The sequence below is a fragment of the Arachis hypogaea genome, chromosome 15 (genome assembly GCF_003086295.3).
Source record: "Arachis hypogaea cultivar Tifrunner chromosome 15, arahy.Tifrunner.gnm2.J5K5, whole genome shotgun sequence".
NCBI lineage: Eukaryota > Viridiplantae > Streptophyta > Magnoliopsida > Fabales > Fabaceae > Arachis > Arachis hypogaea.
The window spans coordinates 7,437,910-7,455,625 of NC_092050.1; the positions used below are offsets into that span (position 1 = coordinate 7,437,910).

The 17,716-nt window shown below is 34.8% G+C and overlaps 2 protein-coding genes and 1 pseudogene across 2 annotated transcripts; 1 reads left to right on the top strand and 2 right to left on the bottom strand.

Annotated features, from left to right (window-relative positions):
• The first annotated feature begins 3,571 nt into the window (after window positions 1-3,571).
• On the top strand, window positions 3,572-5,322 carry LOC112748435 (uncharacterized). Its single transcript, XM_025796672.2, has 2 exons — window positions 3,572-4,728; window positions 5,086-5,322. The coding sequence occupies exons 1-2, from the start codon at window positions 4,093-4,095 to the stop codon at window positions 5,167-5,169; spliced, it is 720 nt and encodes a 239-aa protein (XP_025652457.1). The 5' UTR covers window positions 3,572-4,092; the 3' UTR covers window positions 5,170-5,322.
• A 3,868-nt stretch (window positions 5,323-9,190) lies between these two features.
• LOC112748437 (aspartic proteinase 36) lies at window positions 9,191-13,920 on the bottom strand. Its single transcript, XM_025796674.3, has 12 exons — window positions 13,238-13,920; window positions 13,027-13,147; window positions 12,132-12,559; window positions 11,877-12,033; window positions 11,723-11,805; window positions 11,540-11,636; window positions 11,382-11,454; window positions 11,012-11,224; window positions 10,736-10,860; window positions 10,327-10,428; window positions 10,164-10,261; window positions 9,191-9,679 (listed from the first exon to the last, which is right to left on the bottom strand). The coding sequence occupies exons 1-12, from the start codon at window positions 13,477-13,479 to the stop codon at window positions 9,508-9,510; spliced, it is 1,911 nt and encodes a 636-aa protein (XP_025652459.1). The 5' UTR covers window positions 13,480-13,920; the 3' UTR covers window positions 9,191-9,507.
• Window positions 13,921-14,094: 174 nt separating this feature from the next.
• On the bottom strand, window positions 14,095-17,296 carry LOC112748439 (FRIGIDA-like protein 3; annotated as a pseudogene).
• Window positions 17,297-17,716: the final 420 nt, after the last annotated feature.

A 17,716-nucleotide genomic window follows, 5' to 3' on the forward strand; every position in this document is an offset into this window, starting at 1 on the left:
GTATTTTTATCTCATTATAACCTATCTTTCTATAATATTATAAGATTTATTTATGTTATACTATTATTTTCAATATTAATGTTAATTCTTTTTAATAGATATAAATTTAATTAAAATCTAATTCCTTCTCTTCTCTTTTCATACTCATCACTCATTCTTATATTTACTATATAATCAACATCTACTTCACACATTTTCTTTATCTCCTCTCACATAATTTCATACCTCTTTTTCTTTCTCCTTCTCCATTCTTACTAATTTTTTGCACAACTAAAATTTGGTTGATGACCATAGTTTTTTTTTTTTAATTTGCTAAACGTATGTATTAGGTAATTGTATGATTGTATTCATTAATTTTTCTATTTCTTTGTGTAATTGTATTCGTAAATTATATAGTGTATTTGTTACCTATATATCACTTTTATTTTATTTCAACAATTTATATTTTTTTAATATCATTTAGTTGTAACAATATTGTTGAAAATACATCATGTTATCGTGATTCATAAAAAAATAAAATTAGAAAATTAAATATCATTCTTGATTATCGCTTATAAAAATTTTAATAATATTCATACTTAAATTTTATCTAAAATGGTTTTATCACTGAATCATAGTATTTAAATATAACCCAAAAAAAAAAATAAAAAAAAACAAAAGTAACTATTTTAAAAATAAAATAAAAATAAAAAATAATGATATGAAATCAGGTGAATAAACTTCAATTGAATGTTTTATTATTTATAGTCTAATTTATGTATAATTTTTTATAATTATTAAATTTTGAATTAATTTTTTATTTTAAATTATCATTTATGATCAACCATTATAAAATTTAAATTAATAGTTATATGTTGCTAGACAAAATTTTAAACTTCTTAATCAATTAAATTTAAATCATATTATTATTCAATTAAATTATAAAATAACAATTAAGTATAATTATTATTTATATTAAAACGATATATTTTTTCTTTGTATATCTTTTTGTTGAATAATAATATTGTTAAATTATATATAAATTATCAAATTAAATGAATATGTTGTAGAATATTTTTTATAAATTAACTTCTAAATTTAATATTATTTATATATTATTTAATATATCCTTAAATAATATTAATATTTTAAATTTATATTATATAATATAATTTTAGTTTTTCGCATATCGTGCTTATCTTAATCTAGTTAATTAGTAAAAGCAGAACGCACAAAATTTAGATGAGTAAATTTTTATAGTGGTCCTCAAAATTGACGCCGTGCACCAAAATCGTCCCTGAGATTCCAATTGCACCAATTATGTTCCTGAGATTGGAAAAATTATATCATAGTAGTCCCTGACTCGTTTTCCGTTAACGACACGCTGACGTGGCTTGATGACGTGGACCTTTAGTGACACGTGTCACCTCATAGTTTGGCCACGTGTAACGGTATGATGACGTGTCAGTCAACGACATGTGGCATGCTGACATGGATGGGTATGCCACGTGTCACAATGCTATTTTGCCACGTGTTAGATTATGCCACGTGTCACAATCTTATTTGTCCATGTATCATCCATTATGTCATCGTTACATGTGTACCAAATTGGTTCCTTACTTTGCATCAAATGACTCATTTTAGTCCCTGAAATTGAATGTCGTGCACCAAATAAGTCCCTTCATCAGTTTTTTCTCATTTTTTATAAATTTAAAATTCTCAATATTTTTTTATACACTAATTTTAATTATATTTTTTTATTATATTTTATAATAATTTTTTAATTAATAATATTAACTTGTATCATTAGAGTACATGTTAACTAAAACTAAAATTTTTTTTATTGTCTATTGTATTTATTTGTATCTGTTTTAATATTGTTCAAGTCATGGTTACAATAAGTACTTATATTGATTAATGGTGTGATATATGAAAAAGCCACTTAACTAAGTTATAGATAAAATGAATTATTATAATTGATAAATCTATCTCATTAATTTAGTGAGAAGTTAATTATATGGGAAATCAGACATTCTTAAAATGGATGGAATAATGAATTTATATTAGATAATAAATGCCTTATCAAGAATTTCTAAAATATTTATTAAAGTGTTAAATATTAAAAAAAATGTATTAAAGAATATTATTATACTCTTAACTTATACTCTTTATTAAATCAATATCAATATGTCACATAATTCTTTTAATAAAATATTGTAGAAAAAAATTGTATAATTAAAACTAATATTTTAAAAATATTTTATAAAAACACTTGTATTTAAATAATTTGTGAAAAGATAAAATTAAAATTAGTGTATTTAAATATATAATGAGAATTTTAAATTTATAAAAAATGAGAAAAACTGATGAAGGGGCTAATTTGGTGCACGACATTCAATTTCAAGGATTAAAATGAGTCATTTGATGCAAAATAAGGGACCAATTTGGTGCACATGTAACGATGACACAGTGGATGACACGTGGACAAATAGTATTGCGACACATGGCATAATCTGACACGTGACAAAATAACATTGTGACATGTGGCATACCCATCCATGTCAGCATGCCACGTGTCGTTGACCGACACGTCATCGTACCGTTACACGTGGCCAAACCATGAGGTGATACGTGTCACCAAAAGTCCACGTCATCAAGCCACGTCAGCGCGTCGTTAACGGAAAACGGGTCAGGAATTATTATGGTACAATTTTTCCAATCTCAAAAATGTAATTGGTGCAATTAAATTTTAGAGACAATTTTGATGCACGCCGTCAATCTCAAAGACCATTACAGGAAAACTCAAATTTAGATAGGAAGTGAATATGTCTATTATCTAATCTTGTTAGGAAAAAGTTTTATTTATGCCATTAATACACGTAGCCGTTAAGCCTAATAAGATTGGGGGTGGTCTTGAATCAGACACTTCACCTGACTATAGCGCTCAAACAAAACTTTTTAATTAATTGTACTTTATGATCTTCTATCAAGTGGTGCAATTAAAGAACAAAAAAGACATTATAACCACTGGGGATCTTAAGATCTTCGGAAGAGCTTATCCTATTATAAAAATTGGAATCAGGAACATCCAGCGCAAAAAAAGGGAGAATGCATAAACTATTACTTATAATTCTCTAAGCCAAGAGATCAATTGAATCATATAAAACATCATCAATTGTTATAGTGCTTGAAGTGGTGTTAAAAGTCTTACTCTCAAATCATATGCTTTGTTTTGATGGGATAACTGATTTATAGGATACATTCATATGTATATAAGAACTAAGAACAGAACATTCATAAAGGAGTAGGAACAAGAATTAAAATAACAATGTAGAGAAGGCCCAGTTGGAGGCTTGAAAGCTTGAAGGCATGTTCGTGTGGGGTCCACAAATTGTGTCGGTAATATTACCAGCTCCATCTTGTAATCTTTCGAACAATTATTGCAACAAATCCTTTCTGGCACATTGTGATTGGTTCATTATACCCCCTACCCAACACTAACCCAGCTGTATCACCAACATAGTCCAACAACCATCACATTACTATATGTTACATCATTCACATAAGGCGTATAATTTATCAGATTTTATTTGGATTTTTGTTGATTATGATCTTTCCCTACACATTGTAAATTTGTAATTGAAATTGAAACCAGTGAAACATGAACTTAGATAAATAATAAAATCCTGGCAGCCTCATTTTTGTTCATACCTTGCAAGAAAATGAAATGCATCATAATTCATAAAGCCAGAACATTGCCGTAACCAAAATCACATGCGCCTAATGGGCCTAACGGGCCCAGTCCAGACTGGGAGAAGCGCCACGCCGCGCTAATCTCTGTTTGTTTCCTCATCAAGTGGGCCCCAAAAGACGAACCTTCTGCACCCTATTCCGGACACGTCGATCCAACGGCTATTTCTGGCCCATCATATCCACGGGACCCACCTCGCACACACGATCTAGATTAATCACTGCCGTCCATTCTGTTCTGACAATGATGCATCTTCAACGTCAAAATCTGATAGAAAAGGGCCTATATAATGCACCCGCTACAAACCCCAAGGCCTTCATCTCTAACACTCTCTCACTCTTTCTCTGTCTGCAAAAAAGAAAATGGATCGCAAAGGTGTTCTCTCCTTCGCATTGATCTGCATTGTCGTCGCCGGCGTCGGAGGTCAATCCCCGGCGGCAGCCCCGACTACAACCCCGGCAACTCCTGCTGCTACTACTCCGGCAGCATCTCCAGCTCAAGCACAAGCTCCTTCTTCAAAGCCAAAATCACCGGCGCCGGTTGCTTCTCCCAAGTCATCTCCGCCAGCTTCGTCTCCGAAGGCCGCCGCAACACCGGTGTCAACTCCAGCTGCAACTCCGTCAAAGTCAGTTGCTCCAGCTCCGGTGGCCAAGGCTCCCGCATCGACACCACCTGCGGTTGCTCCAGTGAGCACTCCACCGGCACCAGTGAGTTCTCCACCAGCTCCGGTTCCCGTTAGCTCGCCGCCGGCGAAGTCTCCACCTACACCCGCACCGACAAGCACTCCTCCTGCAAGTTCTCCACCAGCACCTGTGGTAGCACCAAGCGCTGAGGTTCCTTCTGTTGCTCCTGCTCCCACGAAGTCAAAGAAGAAGACTAAGAAGGGTAAGAAGCACGGTGCACCTGCACCCTCACCGGATTTGCTTGGCCCTCCAGCACCGCCGCTGGGAGCTCCTGATGCTTCGTCCCCTGGTCCTTCTACTTCTGCCAATGACGAGGTACATTCTCTAATCTTTGCATGTCCATTTTTTTCAGATCTATAGTTAGTTTCAGATCTGAGGAGTGAAATCAGATATATACTCATTTGTTTTAGTTTTAGACTTTAGTTGACTTCAAAGTTTCAAAGTCAGTTTAAGGTTTTCACTGAACTCAAACCTTGTCTTACTTTGGCTACTGTTTCTTTTCTTTTTTTTTTTCAAAAATATATTTTAGTTGTTTAGGGTATGAAAGTAATTTAGTTAAACAATAAAACGGTGATATGAGAATGTCATGTTTAGGGCTCGATGATTATTTAATGTGTGTGTCTGCGATTAACATTGGGATCTGAAATTGTGGTTTCTTGATATGAATTGCAGAGTGGAGCTGAATCCATCAGATGCTTGAAGAAGGTGTTGGGATGCTTAGCTTTGGGCTGGGCTTCCCTTGTTTTGATCTTCTAAAGAGAGAGTGTGCATTATATTTGTTGTTACGACATTCTTGTATCATTTATTTTCTTTTTGAGGCCCTTTTATGGGCGACATTTAATTTATTTTACTACTATTGTTTCCTTTAAACTCTGATTATTCTATTATTCACGATGTTTATTGGCATTACTAGCTATGTCATTGCTCATTCATTACTCAATTTTGCAATTTTTTTCTTGGGATTTGACTCTTGTGGTATACACCCACACAGCAATGCATTTTCTAGTTCTACTTTGGTCGTTTCCTAAGTTTGGAATGAGTAAAGACCAAGGAGCACCGACAAAGCCAATTTGGCTAATTTCATTCACTAAAATTAGAATAAATATTTATCGTTATAATTTAGGCATCATAGTCTTATGAAATTATTATTATTATTATTATTATAACTTCTAAATTTAAAAATGTATTAAAAAAAATTGAAATTTAATTTTTTTTTAAACCATCATTTTCTGATAAAAACACACTAGGGCTCTCGCTTTCTGGATTTCTGTCTTCTGGTTCATTTGCACTCTCGGATGTCTCCAGATCCAGGTTGATTGATCCCCTGTAAACAAATAAAAAAGATCTAGATTCGTCCATGGGGAAGTAGAACACGATCACACTTAATTATAGCCACGAATAGAAAAACCAATTCCAAAAGTAACTATAAACATCTTAAAATAGAATTACGGATTGAAAGATAAATCAGTTGTAAAGAAATCAGCAAAAATATAATGTCTGAGCGCGTGGAGTACTAAATTTTATGTCAAGTAAAAATAGCACAAAAAAAATACGCATATTTTGTTTGTTCCAATTCATGGGTGACCCACTGCTATCGGCGTTTGGTAAATAATGCTTGCGGACAATAATAAAGGTGGTAAGATACTAAGATCCAGAAATTTATACAAATTTCCTCGTTGAATTATGTTACTTTATCTTCCTTCCTAATTCCTCTTATTTTAATTGTCGTTTTGATATTTTTTAATACAATAAAAATTTATTTAGATACAAAATAGGATTAGATATATTAACTTTTTTAATGTATAAAAAAAAAATTAACACGACAATTATTTTGAAACAGAAGGAATATTTTATTATTCATGCCTTAAAACTATTCAATCATACTACAAACACAAAAGATCAATTATTAGTTAGTCATTTTTATATGGATATATGATTGATATTAATGAAAAGGTTTATCCTTTTTTGTTTATAGCTTTGATATTTTGGTGGTTAATTATTTTGTTGAAAAATTATATAAAATTATATATAAATATACACACACACACACACATATATATATATATATATAATGACTAATTTAATGATTGATATTTTGTGTTTATAGAATATTTTTTAAATTTATTTGCTTCTAAATGTCAATTTTACAAAATTTAAATAAGATTAAACTCTTTTTTTATTAGTAACAATCAATATTAAGTGAAAGATATAGTAGTGTAAGTGAGAATATAGGATAAATATTGAAAAAAGAAAATTGTTAACAGAGAGATAGTTTTATATAATTAGCTTAATTTACTTCAAGTAAAAATATTATTAATTATTTTCTTAATTAATGTCCAAAATTAATTGAGCACTTATTTAGGAACGTAGCTAGTAGAACAAAATGTTGAGATAATGTACACCTTGGGCATTAGCAATTAGTATTTCCATTTCCATCTCTTTTGTTTTTAATTATTTGCCCTCCTCTAACTTTATTCCACACTTTCTTTGTTTCTTCGGGTAGACGCTAGCTAAAAAGTAAAGACAACTTTAATTTATCATATTAGGCGTCTTTTTTTTTTTTTTCCTTCTTAAATTTATTGCATGCAATAACGGTTCAACTAATTTACAGTTACCAGTTACCACCTTCTGCGTTCATAATTTTTTATCTTAAAAGCACACTTCTTTCTAATTGAGAGTGAGCGAGTGGAAGCAAAATCTATAATTGATGTTTTTATTTGGTACACTACCACTAAGGTCGAAGTTTTTTTTTTTTTTTCTTATATGTAACATGATTGTATATTATATTATGTAACATTCTTCGATGTCTTCTTCTGTGGGATGCATGACCGGATCAAGTATATTGACAAATTAAAGGGACGTTTTGGAGTATCAGTAAGGAAAAAAGCTGAGAACACCAAAGGTTTAGAAGCAATGGCTCTCTAGTCTTTAGTAGGAGTCACTAAGCTATAATGGTTAGGAAGATTTTCAAATGTACCGTCGTACTAGTGTATCAGTGAACCGTTGATCTTAATTATATATATTATATATATTTTTTATAATTAAAATTAACGGTTAAAAATCACTAAAACACCGGTACGACCGCACACTTGAAAATTTTCCTAAGGAAAAATATAGGGTACCAACATGTTATCTGCCAACTTCTGCTAATTTTTATTTATAATTGTGTTTCATGGAAGTATGTTCGTGATGTGTCTAATAATTAATATATTTTAAATACATATATAAAGAGACACATCCAGAAAATATATTTATAAAGACACTTCTATTAAACATAGCTATAAAAAAGACATTTTTATTAGACACATCCACGAACACACTTCATAAAACACAATTATAAATAAGAGTGGACAGAAATTGGCAGATATGCTGTTGGTAACGTAGCGGAACCGTTTTCCTAAAGGTTATTGCAGGTCCTCATTATACTTTCACGTGCTTTGGTAACAAATTATAAGAGAATTAAAGGCGTCATCCGCTATTCAACTTTCACTATCACAGATAAATTCTTATATTGTCTACTATATACTAATGAAAAATTTTCTGTAATGCCTTAACCTGCACTGCACCCTATTATGCTACATATTTATTGCATGTGGGGTAACACCTTTTACAGCTAAAAGCATGGGCCATTGGCCGAAAGAGTGTTGTAGAATCTAACCAAATGAAAAAGAAGGTTTGTAATATACTATTTATTAGCTTTAACAACAAATCCATCCCTTGTTAAGTTTCCTTTGCTGGTAAGAAATATTCAATGCCAAAATCGCACTCAATGAACGTAGGCCTTCATAATATATATATACAAAATCACCTTCTCTCATTCTTCTTTAAGGGGTCGACTTTTTCACATGCTTTTACTCCAACAAAAGAATTTTGGCAAATTTAACTGATAAATTGGTTCATGCACAAAGCCTTCATGCTATTTATAGGCGTGTAAGAAGAAAGTGATGCATCCACTAATCTAACACAGAATCCAGTATCACGAGCCTATCAAAATCAGGAGGAGGAGAACTTGATTGCTGATTCAAATAGTTTAACATACGAAGAAAATTTTAGTTTTGTAAATAAGCTAACTCAATTCCAGCTATTGATGAAAATTTACTGAATTTTATATTAGTTTAGACCAAAAAAATAAAGAACGTATGCACTATATTTTAGGACTTAATTTTGATGCACACATAATGTAAAATTGTTTGTCTAATGTAATACTAATTTTTAATTTGTTTAATGCAAATTGATTTGCTGAGTTTTATACTAGTGTATACCTCTCTCTTTGCTTTTAGCACAAAGAATGAAAGAAGCTGCTCTTGTTTGTGTTGGGTTTGTGTTTTTGTTATGAGACGTTAATAGTATTAATTAATATAGATGGAGAGTTATGACTTATCACTAAAAAAAATGACAGTCCACCTACCTCCACTGCCATGAAATGAAAGTAACTGGTGAACAACGGTACTGCAAAGTCAGCAATTTGTGATCTGCGTTCATGTTACGAACATTGGTCAGGCGCGTGGTTTTATTCACACAAAACACCAGAGAGATTCCTCACACCTTTGTTTTTTTTTTTTTTTCTTTTTAGAATTTAATAATATCAGATCTAAGCAGGCAAATGAAATTGCGCGACAAGCTGTACACGTAGTTGTTTTTTAAATATTTGTTGATTGACATATAATCATTTTGACACTGAAATATGTTGCTATTATTATCACAACCTATTATTAATCATCATTAATGTGATAATGTCTGAATACGGAAAAACACAAGAAACATGTTCAACAGAGTATTCATCAAAACACCAATCAAAACCTTGAAGCCCTCAATAAATGCGGACATAAGATTCTTGGATCAATACACAGAAGTAGCAATAATGATTCCTGGACGAAATAGTTCAAAACTTCAACCTAATGTGACACCCTTTTGTATATTACAGTATTCACAAATTTTCTTTTCTGACTATGCAATTTCCAAAATATGTTCCTATAAGATTTCGTTATATATAAACTGCATGATTTCTTTGAAACAAAAGAATGTTGGTATATGCTAGTTGCACTAATCAGGATTAGGCAGACCATTATGCAGAAGCTGCAGCACAAAGGTAGCTCATAATGGCTGAAGTTCCTGCTCTGGCACAACCACATCAACCGGCTTGTACGAGTGCACAATTTCCTCTCTGTTTTTCAAAATTAAGAATATTCCTAAGGCTGCTACTAGTAGAAGCAATGTAAGCATAACAGCCAGAGCCACAACCAAATAATATTGTTGCAACCAACTCCTGCATCAATAGGAATATGTGTTAATAACAAAAACAGATAAAAGTTCTATCTAAACAACAGAACCATAGAAAATTGAAGACTATTTAACAACCTCAAAGACACACAAGAACAAACTGATCACCAAAATGGTAACTAAAATAAGGAACAGACCCACAGAAAGAGAAGAATAAATGAATCTGAAATTGCGTAGGTAATGTTTGAAAGAAGAAACGTGCAAAATTTTTCCACTACGCATTAAACGAACTAAAAATAAATAAAAAATAGGCAATTATGCAACTACAATAAATAAATGCAAAAATGTTTGCTAACCAAAAAATATTAGCCAAATAAATAAATGTTAAATAAGACAGTCACCAAAAAAAAAATGTTAAATAAGACAAGTTTAGACTGTTTGAGCTGATTGTTTTTTGTCTCCCTAACATTACTAAAATAAATGATACTATAGAACAGATAATTCCACTTTTACTTTAAGAAGAACCTTACCGTTTCCGTGGAGGCTCAACATTCCAACTAAGTAACTTATAATTTCCAAATGTCTCAGGAAGTCGTATTCCATGTTCAGAAAGCTGGGCAATTATACTCTGCATAAAAAATCACCATCAGATGGCAATGTTGGCATAAATGCTTATTCAAAAGTCCAACTTACCATTGCTGTGGTGTTAGAAATGTAATCAGCATATGTCCTTGGGGTTATGACCCATTGAGAGAGAGAACCATTTCCAAAAGAAGTAAAATTCATTAAGTGAACCTGGGACAGGAAACCAAGAATATTATTATCACAAGTAAAAACGCACTTGAACAGGTAAATATTAGCTGAAAATGCAAAATTGTTTTCGGGACACACCTGAAAGTTGGTTGAAAGACTAAAACCTAGGTCCTAGGACCTCCAGTCCTCTAACCAGACCCAAGTACCCAACCCACACCAATCATTTGAGCTAGTGAAGGTTGTCTCAATATTATGATTAAACTCATTTATTGCACCGGAATTACAAATCACAATTAAAGCCATAACTATGCAGCAAGATGTTCCAGCACTTAAGTTACAGTTTTCTAACCTGTGAAGCATTAACATCCAGCTCATGAGCTATGAGTCCGGCCAATTCAGTAATGAAAGGCTTCATATCCAAGTAGCTAATGTTAAATGAAATTACAATTGTAATTTGAGCAATTTGGAGTTCATCTGCACATTTAAGTTGATGAAAGTACAACAGTCATGACTCATGAGTAAGCATACACATTATGAATATAGATTAAAACTTTAACAGAATATAACTATTTTTTAAACTGTACAATATTCTATCCATGTTGAAACAGCAATCAGCTTATAATACCTTGATGTAAATTATACAGTGTTGCAGATGGAGCAACTGAAGGCTCTAGTGCAGTGGAATTGGATGAGTTTGTTCCTTTAGCATTTGGAGGCACAGGTGGTGGGGCATCTGATATGTGTAGTCTTTGCCATAACTCAGAACAATTAGTTTTCCAGAAACCAATTTTTGAATGCTCACGATCATACATTACAAGTGTGTTACGGACAATGATACCTATAAAAAATAATATATGAATGATCACTAAAGCAATGCAAATCTATACCTCAGAAGCTAGCAATCTTGTACAAAAAAATAATAGAGAGGATCTATTTCGAATGAAGGAAAAGCATGAAATGAAATGAAATGAAGTTACTGACAGTAAATGGGTTACCTCCTAAGAGGGTAGTTAGATCATTTTCATTTGGGAAAACCCCAAGACAATATGCACCTCGCACCTTTGAATGCTTCATAAAAATGTGAAAAACAGGGATTAGGAAACCAATCAAACTGTAAAGCTAAAGATATTAATGATCTTCATATGGGACTAACCCGGAACAAGTAATTTTCAGGTGACAGTGACAATTTGTGACCGTTATCAAATACCATGTCAACAGCTGGAAATTTATTAGAGAGTTGAGAGACATCACTGAAACACGAGTAAACTCAAACTGTTACTTAAGCTGCAACGGGTATCTGTTTACTCTTAAATAATGATACAGAGAACAGACATACATCCCAGCACCAGAAAAACATATATCATTGTAATTTGGATCTGGACCAGGGATTCGCTTCAAAGACTTGGCTTCCTTCATAATCTGCAAGCAGATAAAATAGATAATCAGAGTCATGATCCACATAAGAAAAATACATCTATGGAAGAACTTACGGCATGTTTAAAAGCGAGAAATGCAAATTGTGGTAGGTATGCATAAGTTGTGCCACTATCCAAGACAGTTCCATGTTTTCCATTGAACACCTTTGTGTTTAGAGGCAATCTTTTCCCCGCAACATGTATCTCCTTCAGATTGATATTATAATATGGACTGTTGCCATCCCAAAACTAGAGTAAATGTAAGATTAATCAAATGAATTTGTTAAGAAAAGCATGATACCTCGTATCCGTAATATATTCGAATCCTACCTTCGATAACGATCTGAATGTGTAAAAACCATGTCTGCTGGGGAAGACATGCCACCAAGAACCATTGCACCTCCACCAACATCCATTCCACCATAGCAAAGTGAGAACGAATCACTTACTACTTTTTTTTCAACCAGTTGATCCATGATACTTAATTCACCACGGCCCAAACCCATGATGCCATCAGCATGCTGACTGTACAGATCACCAGTCTCAACGTTTTCACAGCCAAAAACAGCACGCTGTGGGGCAAGGTCACTCTGATTTCCAAAGGATACGACATCCTCACCTAGGACCCCGCTACTACTACTCATTTCAGCATACCGTCTCTCATATGTGCACTGGTTCTTCTTATTGTCACAGTTACATCGCGAGGTGCATTTGACAGGATGATAGGTTTTTGACAAGTCTGGCTGGAAACTTGGATCCTGTCAAATAAAATTGGGTTTACAAATCCATTCAACTTCAGATAAATCAGAGTTCCCCATGCATGAGCACAGCTTAAAAAAAAAAATCCTTGGAAGATACTAAGAAACAAAATAAACACACAGGGAGGAATAGTAATTAATTAATAGACCTCTAAATTGTCCAAGATGCAATTACTCAAAATTACTAGACACAATTCTTTCTATTGAATTCTTTCTATTTCTAGTAGTCATTAACTAACCAATAGTAACTACCATAACTAACTAACTTACGGCTAACACTTGGTACCTAGAGTTATGTTGAATCTGAAACTGCCAATCAATTTCTTATATCAACTTATATGACCAATTTTGATAATCGAGACTCAAAAGTCATATCCACAACCCAACAGCAGCTCTTTTAAACAAATTTAACAAACATGAAATTATTGACGCAAAAGTGCCTCCATAAGAGGGAAATGGAACATCACCTGGTGCGTACCACAGTGTTGGCAAGTAGAGCAAGGAACATAAGTAACAGTACTCCCCGTATCCACAATAAGAGCAAACCTCTGCGGCGGAGTACCGATCCATAGCCGCGTGGTATAGTACCTACTCCATCAAATTTCCCAATTAATAAACAAATTAGTAAATACTGAGAATACAGAATCTCGATTTTCAGAATAGGGAAGTGAGGGAAACCCGTTTCGGAGGAGATCGTCGTGGAGTCTCATGCGAGCGTTAGGGTGGGATCCTCGAAGTTGGCGATGATGATTAAAGTTGAAGTTGGAAGAATTAGGAGCAGAGAGATGGAGAGGGAGAATCATGGCAGGAGGAGAGCCCTTCTCTGCATTTTGCAGCAGTAACACATCGCTTCCATCTCCCCAAAGAACCAACTCTGCCACCCATAGAATCAGAGTGAACAGAGTCCAAGCTCGCGCCATTAGTAACTGACTCCAACGACTACAGTTAATTCCCGCGCGACGATGGCGCTGATCGGTGCTGCAAACACACAGCACCCTTAATTGGAGAACTGAACGGAACGGAGGCAAGTCGGGTTACCGTTTCCTTCAATTTCAAGTTATACCCTTTAGTTTATTGAATTTGACTTGATCGACTTACTTTTACCGGAGCTTGTTAATTTCACAGTGCTTGGAAGTTGGAACACTATGGAGTCGTTAATGTTAACGCCTTATTAGTTAGGTAATAATTCAATAGTCGTTGTTGAGCATTTAACTTCTTTTTTTATTAAGGAAAAAAATCCTTGAGATATTTTTTCGTTCATTCATTTTGAGCATATTGAAGTATTGTTTCTTTATGGTCTGTGATCAGATTGAGCTTTGAAGTTTCAACATGTCAATTTCCAGCGGTTGAGGGTTCCAATTGCGTCGCATTTTCTCCACGAATCATTGGTTATATTTGATAAATTCTAATTGTATAAAATTATAAATAGCATTTTTCTATTAAAAAAGAAAAAGAAAACTGCTTTGATAATCATTCCATAATATACAGAGAGAGGGCACAAGGAATATGCCAAATATGGAGATGATAACGAAAAGTTCGGTGCTAACTACTAGCAAAGAAATATCTCTATATCTTCGAGAGAAACCCTCACTTAACAAAAGGAAGCTTCGTTACAATCAATAGTCACAACTCGCAGTGCTGATTTTTGGGCCAAATAAAAGCTGCACCATCAAAAACAAACAGCAGATAGTGACTCAAATGCGAAACTTCCTCCCACACATACTAAATTCTTTCGAATTTCCAAATGAAGTTAACAGGAACAAAACATGCCTAGAAGCATGGCTTCACTAAAGTATTAATGGCACATCTAGTCCTTCCCTACAACGATTTGAAGTATATCACATTTCACATGTACAGCTTGTGTGACGACTGCAAACCACTACTCATATATCGACCTCGGTTAGGAGCAGCATTGGATGGTTGAGCGTACATAGCTTGGCCAGGAACTTGATAATTATACATAGCAGTACCAGCATGAGGATACCTATCTGGAATCCCTGCATATGCAGCTGCCCTAACTGGTGGATGTTGCCTAACCATAACACCGGCCGGAGCAGCGCTACCCCCAGATGAACGATGATAACCTGAATTCATCCTCGGCTTCTTTGATGGAGGACGCTTGTTAAAGTCTCCACTTCTCTTTCTATCCGGATTCTTTGACTTCTCTAGTTGACCAACCCTTTTCAGAAGGGAATCAAGTGGGTAGTCAGCTTCAAGATTGTATTCTTTGATACAATTGATCACTGTCTTCAGTCCAGCCAACTCTTGCATTGGCATCATTCTGCAGATAAACGGCAATTTACAAATTTGTTATACATGCAGAATAAGAAAATCATTAACAATTGAAATGAACTTCGATGAAGCACCAAATCATACCTTAGCAATTGCAATATCACCCACATTTCCAGCCCGGACTTGTGAGTTTCTCCTCAAGTTCTTGAGATATACCTTCAGAAGAGGCACAGTCGGGAATGCTTCTTCAAGCTGGAAGGAGTGAATAAAATGTACAGCAGCAATTTGTGTCCCCTCATTTATCAATAAGTCTACAATAGCTGCATAAAAAGTAGTAGTTAGAATGATCAAATATATGATAATCATATTATCTCTGACCATGTAAATTGATACCAAAAGGCAGCAGCGTATATATGTCACACATGGCGGCACTTCGTTATAAATTCAAATTTATTAACATCCTTAAAGAAAACTAGTTATCTATAGTAAGGTTACATATCTGACTGGAGAACCCTTCATTGCAGACTTCACAGGTCAGTTAATCAAAAGAAAACCAACCTGGCACTTTGTGAGTTAACCCAATAGATCGGCAGAGCTCAGGTGCCTGCCTGCACTGAGCAGCAGCTTGTAAAAGCTTGCAGAGTTGTTCTTCAGCAAACTCTGAAGCAATCCTAAAAGTTGAAAGAAGCTGCAGAAAAGCCTCTGCTTCCAATGAATTTCCATTGGCAGCATCAACGTCTGCGCTAGCTAACTTGGACCTCCACTCATCAGCAATTGCCTTGGCTTGCTGCTTAGTTTCAGGGTTCAGAAGGTGGTCTGCACCTGGGTCAGCCTTTGCCAATAAATTGGCCATGGCTTCCATAATTATAATACAGGATTTGCGCATGCCCTGAAGGGCATCATCCATTTTATCTTTTGGTTCAGTAGTTTCATTGGTGGGGTAAAACCCCTCTAGTGAATCCAGCACCAAACGTGCTGGTTCAGTAGCATGCTCTAATGCAATACAGATATCTTCACGAATAACAGAGAGATTATGTTCGTTCTCCAGAACATAATTCAGAAGACCTTTTGCATCCATATGCTCACAAAACTGAGTTAGCTCTGGACGCGGCCTAATCTCAGTAGCCACGCCATCAGTATTTTCACCTGATTTATGAGGAAAGTCTTCCTCTGGGGAATTAGCATCACCAATAGAGCTGCTTACCTTGTTTTCTTTGCTCTCCCCATTTTCTACAGACTCCAAAGTCGCAGTCTGGTGATTTGCACGAGCCTCCACAATGGCAGAAACAGCGGCATCTTTAAGATCTTGAACCCGATCCAAGAGGTCCTGCTCTCTAGAAGCAACCTCTGCCTCTCTCTCAGCAAGTAATGCATTCATTTCTAATTCTTTCTGTTCGTACTCCTTCTCCTTGGCTTCAATCTCTTCAAGCTTCCTATTCATTGTCACCTCAAGCTCTTGGAAATGTTGCTTAATTTCATCCCACTGGATTTTAGTCTCTGAAGCCTCCTTCCGTGCTTCTAATTCAATAAATGCCTGAGCAAGCTGCCCCATCAGAGACTGCACGTCTTCCCCAGCTTGCTCCATGTCAGGCATATTCATGCAGCGTGTTCAACTGAATTTCAAGAGCAACTCCTTGGTCAAACATTATTTAGAGCATTAACTGTAACCTAAAATAAAATTAACAGGACATGTTGCAACTTGCAAAATCCGTCATAAAGAATTAAACATTCCATGTAAAGAAAAATAGAGCAAGGCTGACAACTGTTGAGGAATATTTTCAGAATTTACAGTCTAGGCTTTCTAGAGAGTTCGGTGAATTATATTACTCTTCAAATAAGATGACTACAGACCAGATAAAAATTCATGGAGAATATTTCTAGAGTTCATAGTCTAAGCTCTCTCGAGGGTTTTGGGGAATTATACTATTCTCATTTATTATAAATAAACAGAACAACCCTGTAATTCAATATATCCAATCTCCATTACGTAATTTCGTTGCGCCTATCGGAACATTGAAAATTTTATCAAGCATAGATGAAATTTACAAAATTTTTATATTGATTTGTGAACACATAGCAGATGGAAGCAAGTATGGATATTGAGAGTGGTTAGGCTATGCAAAGCATAAGGCACGCAGCTCGATTCCTCAAAGTATCCAAGAACGTGTGTTTTTTGCGTTATATTATAAACAAGGAATTACAAGATTAAACGGAACATGAATTAGGGCATAAAGAGAACAAGATAATCACCACAAAAATGAGAGAATAGAAACCAAGAATAGAATAAACATTAATGAGAAAGAGAAATTTGGCAGCAGTATTGGCGGATAGAGTGGGCACCTGGTTTGCGCTTAGGCGCTGGGGTGGCCGTCACCGATGGGGAAGAAGAGTGCCGATGCCGCTAAAGATGGAAGACGGAAGACACAGAGCGATGAGATGAAATAGCCGGAGATGCATGAAAGAAAGAAAGAAAGAAAGAAAAGAGATGGGAGCTATGTCAGCTATGTGAGAGACTACTTGATTTCAGACACATCTCCAAAGAGGGACAGCTTTGTGAATGTGTTAGTGACTTGGACTATCTGTTGCGGCCCAAATAATTCAGCCCATTTCTTGTCTTAAAAATAAAAAAATAAAACTAGCAGGCCGAAACCCATTGTATAGCAATGGTGCCTATTACTTCCACGAATATTCATTTACTTGGTTATAAAAAAAAATACATTTGTTCATACTCTGGCCCAACGTTAGGGTCCAGATTTAAACGAAAGGCCCAACCCACAGGAACTGAGCCTCACTCTACACCGATCTTCCCCAGAGGAAGTCGGTTTTTGCCACGACTTGCTCTAAAGAAGTTGAGAATAAAGATTAGCTGGCAGATAGACACTCATTCAAACGAGTAACTGCCCCTAAAATCTCTCAACTCACTTC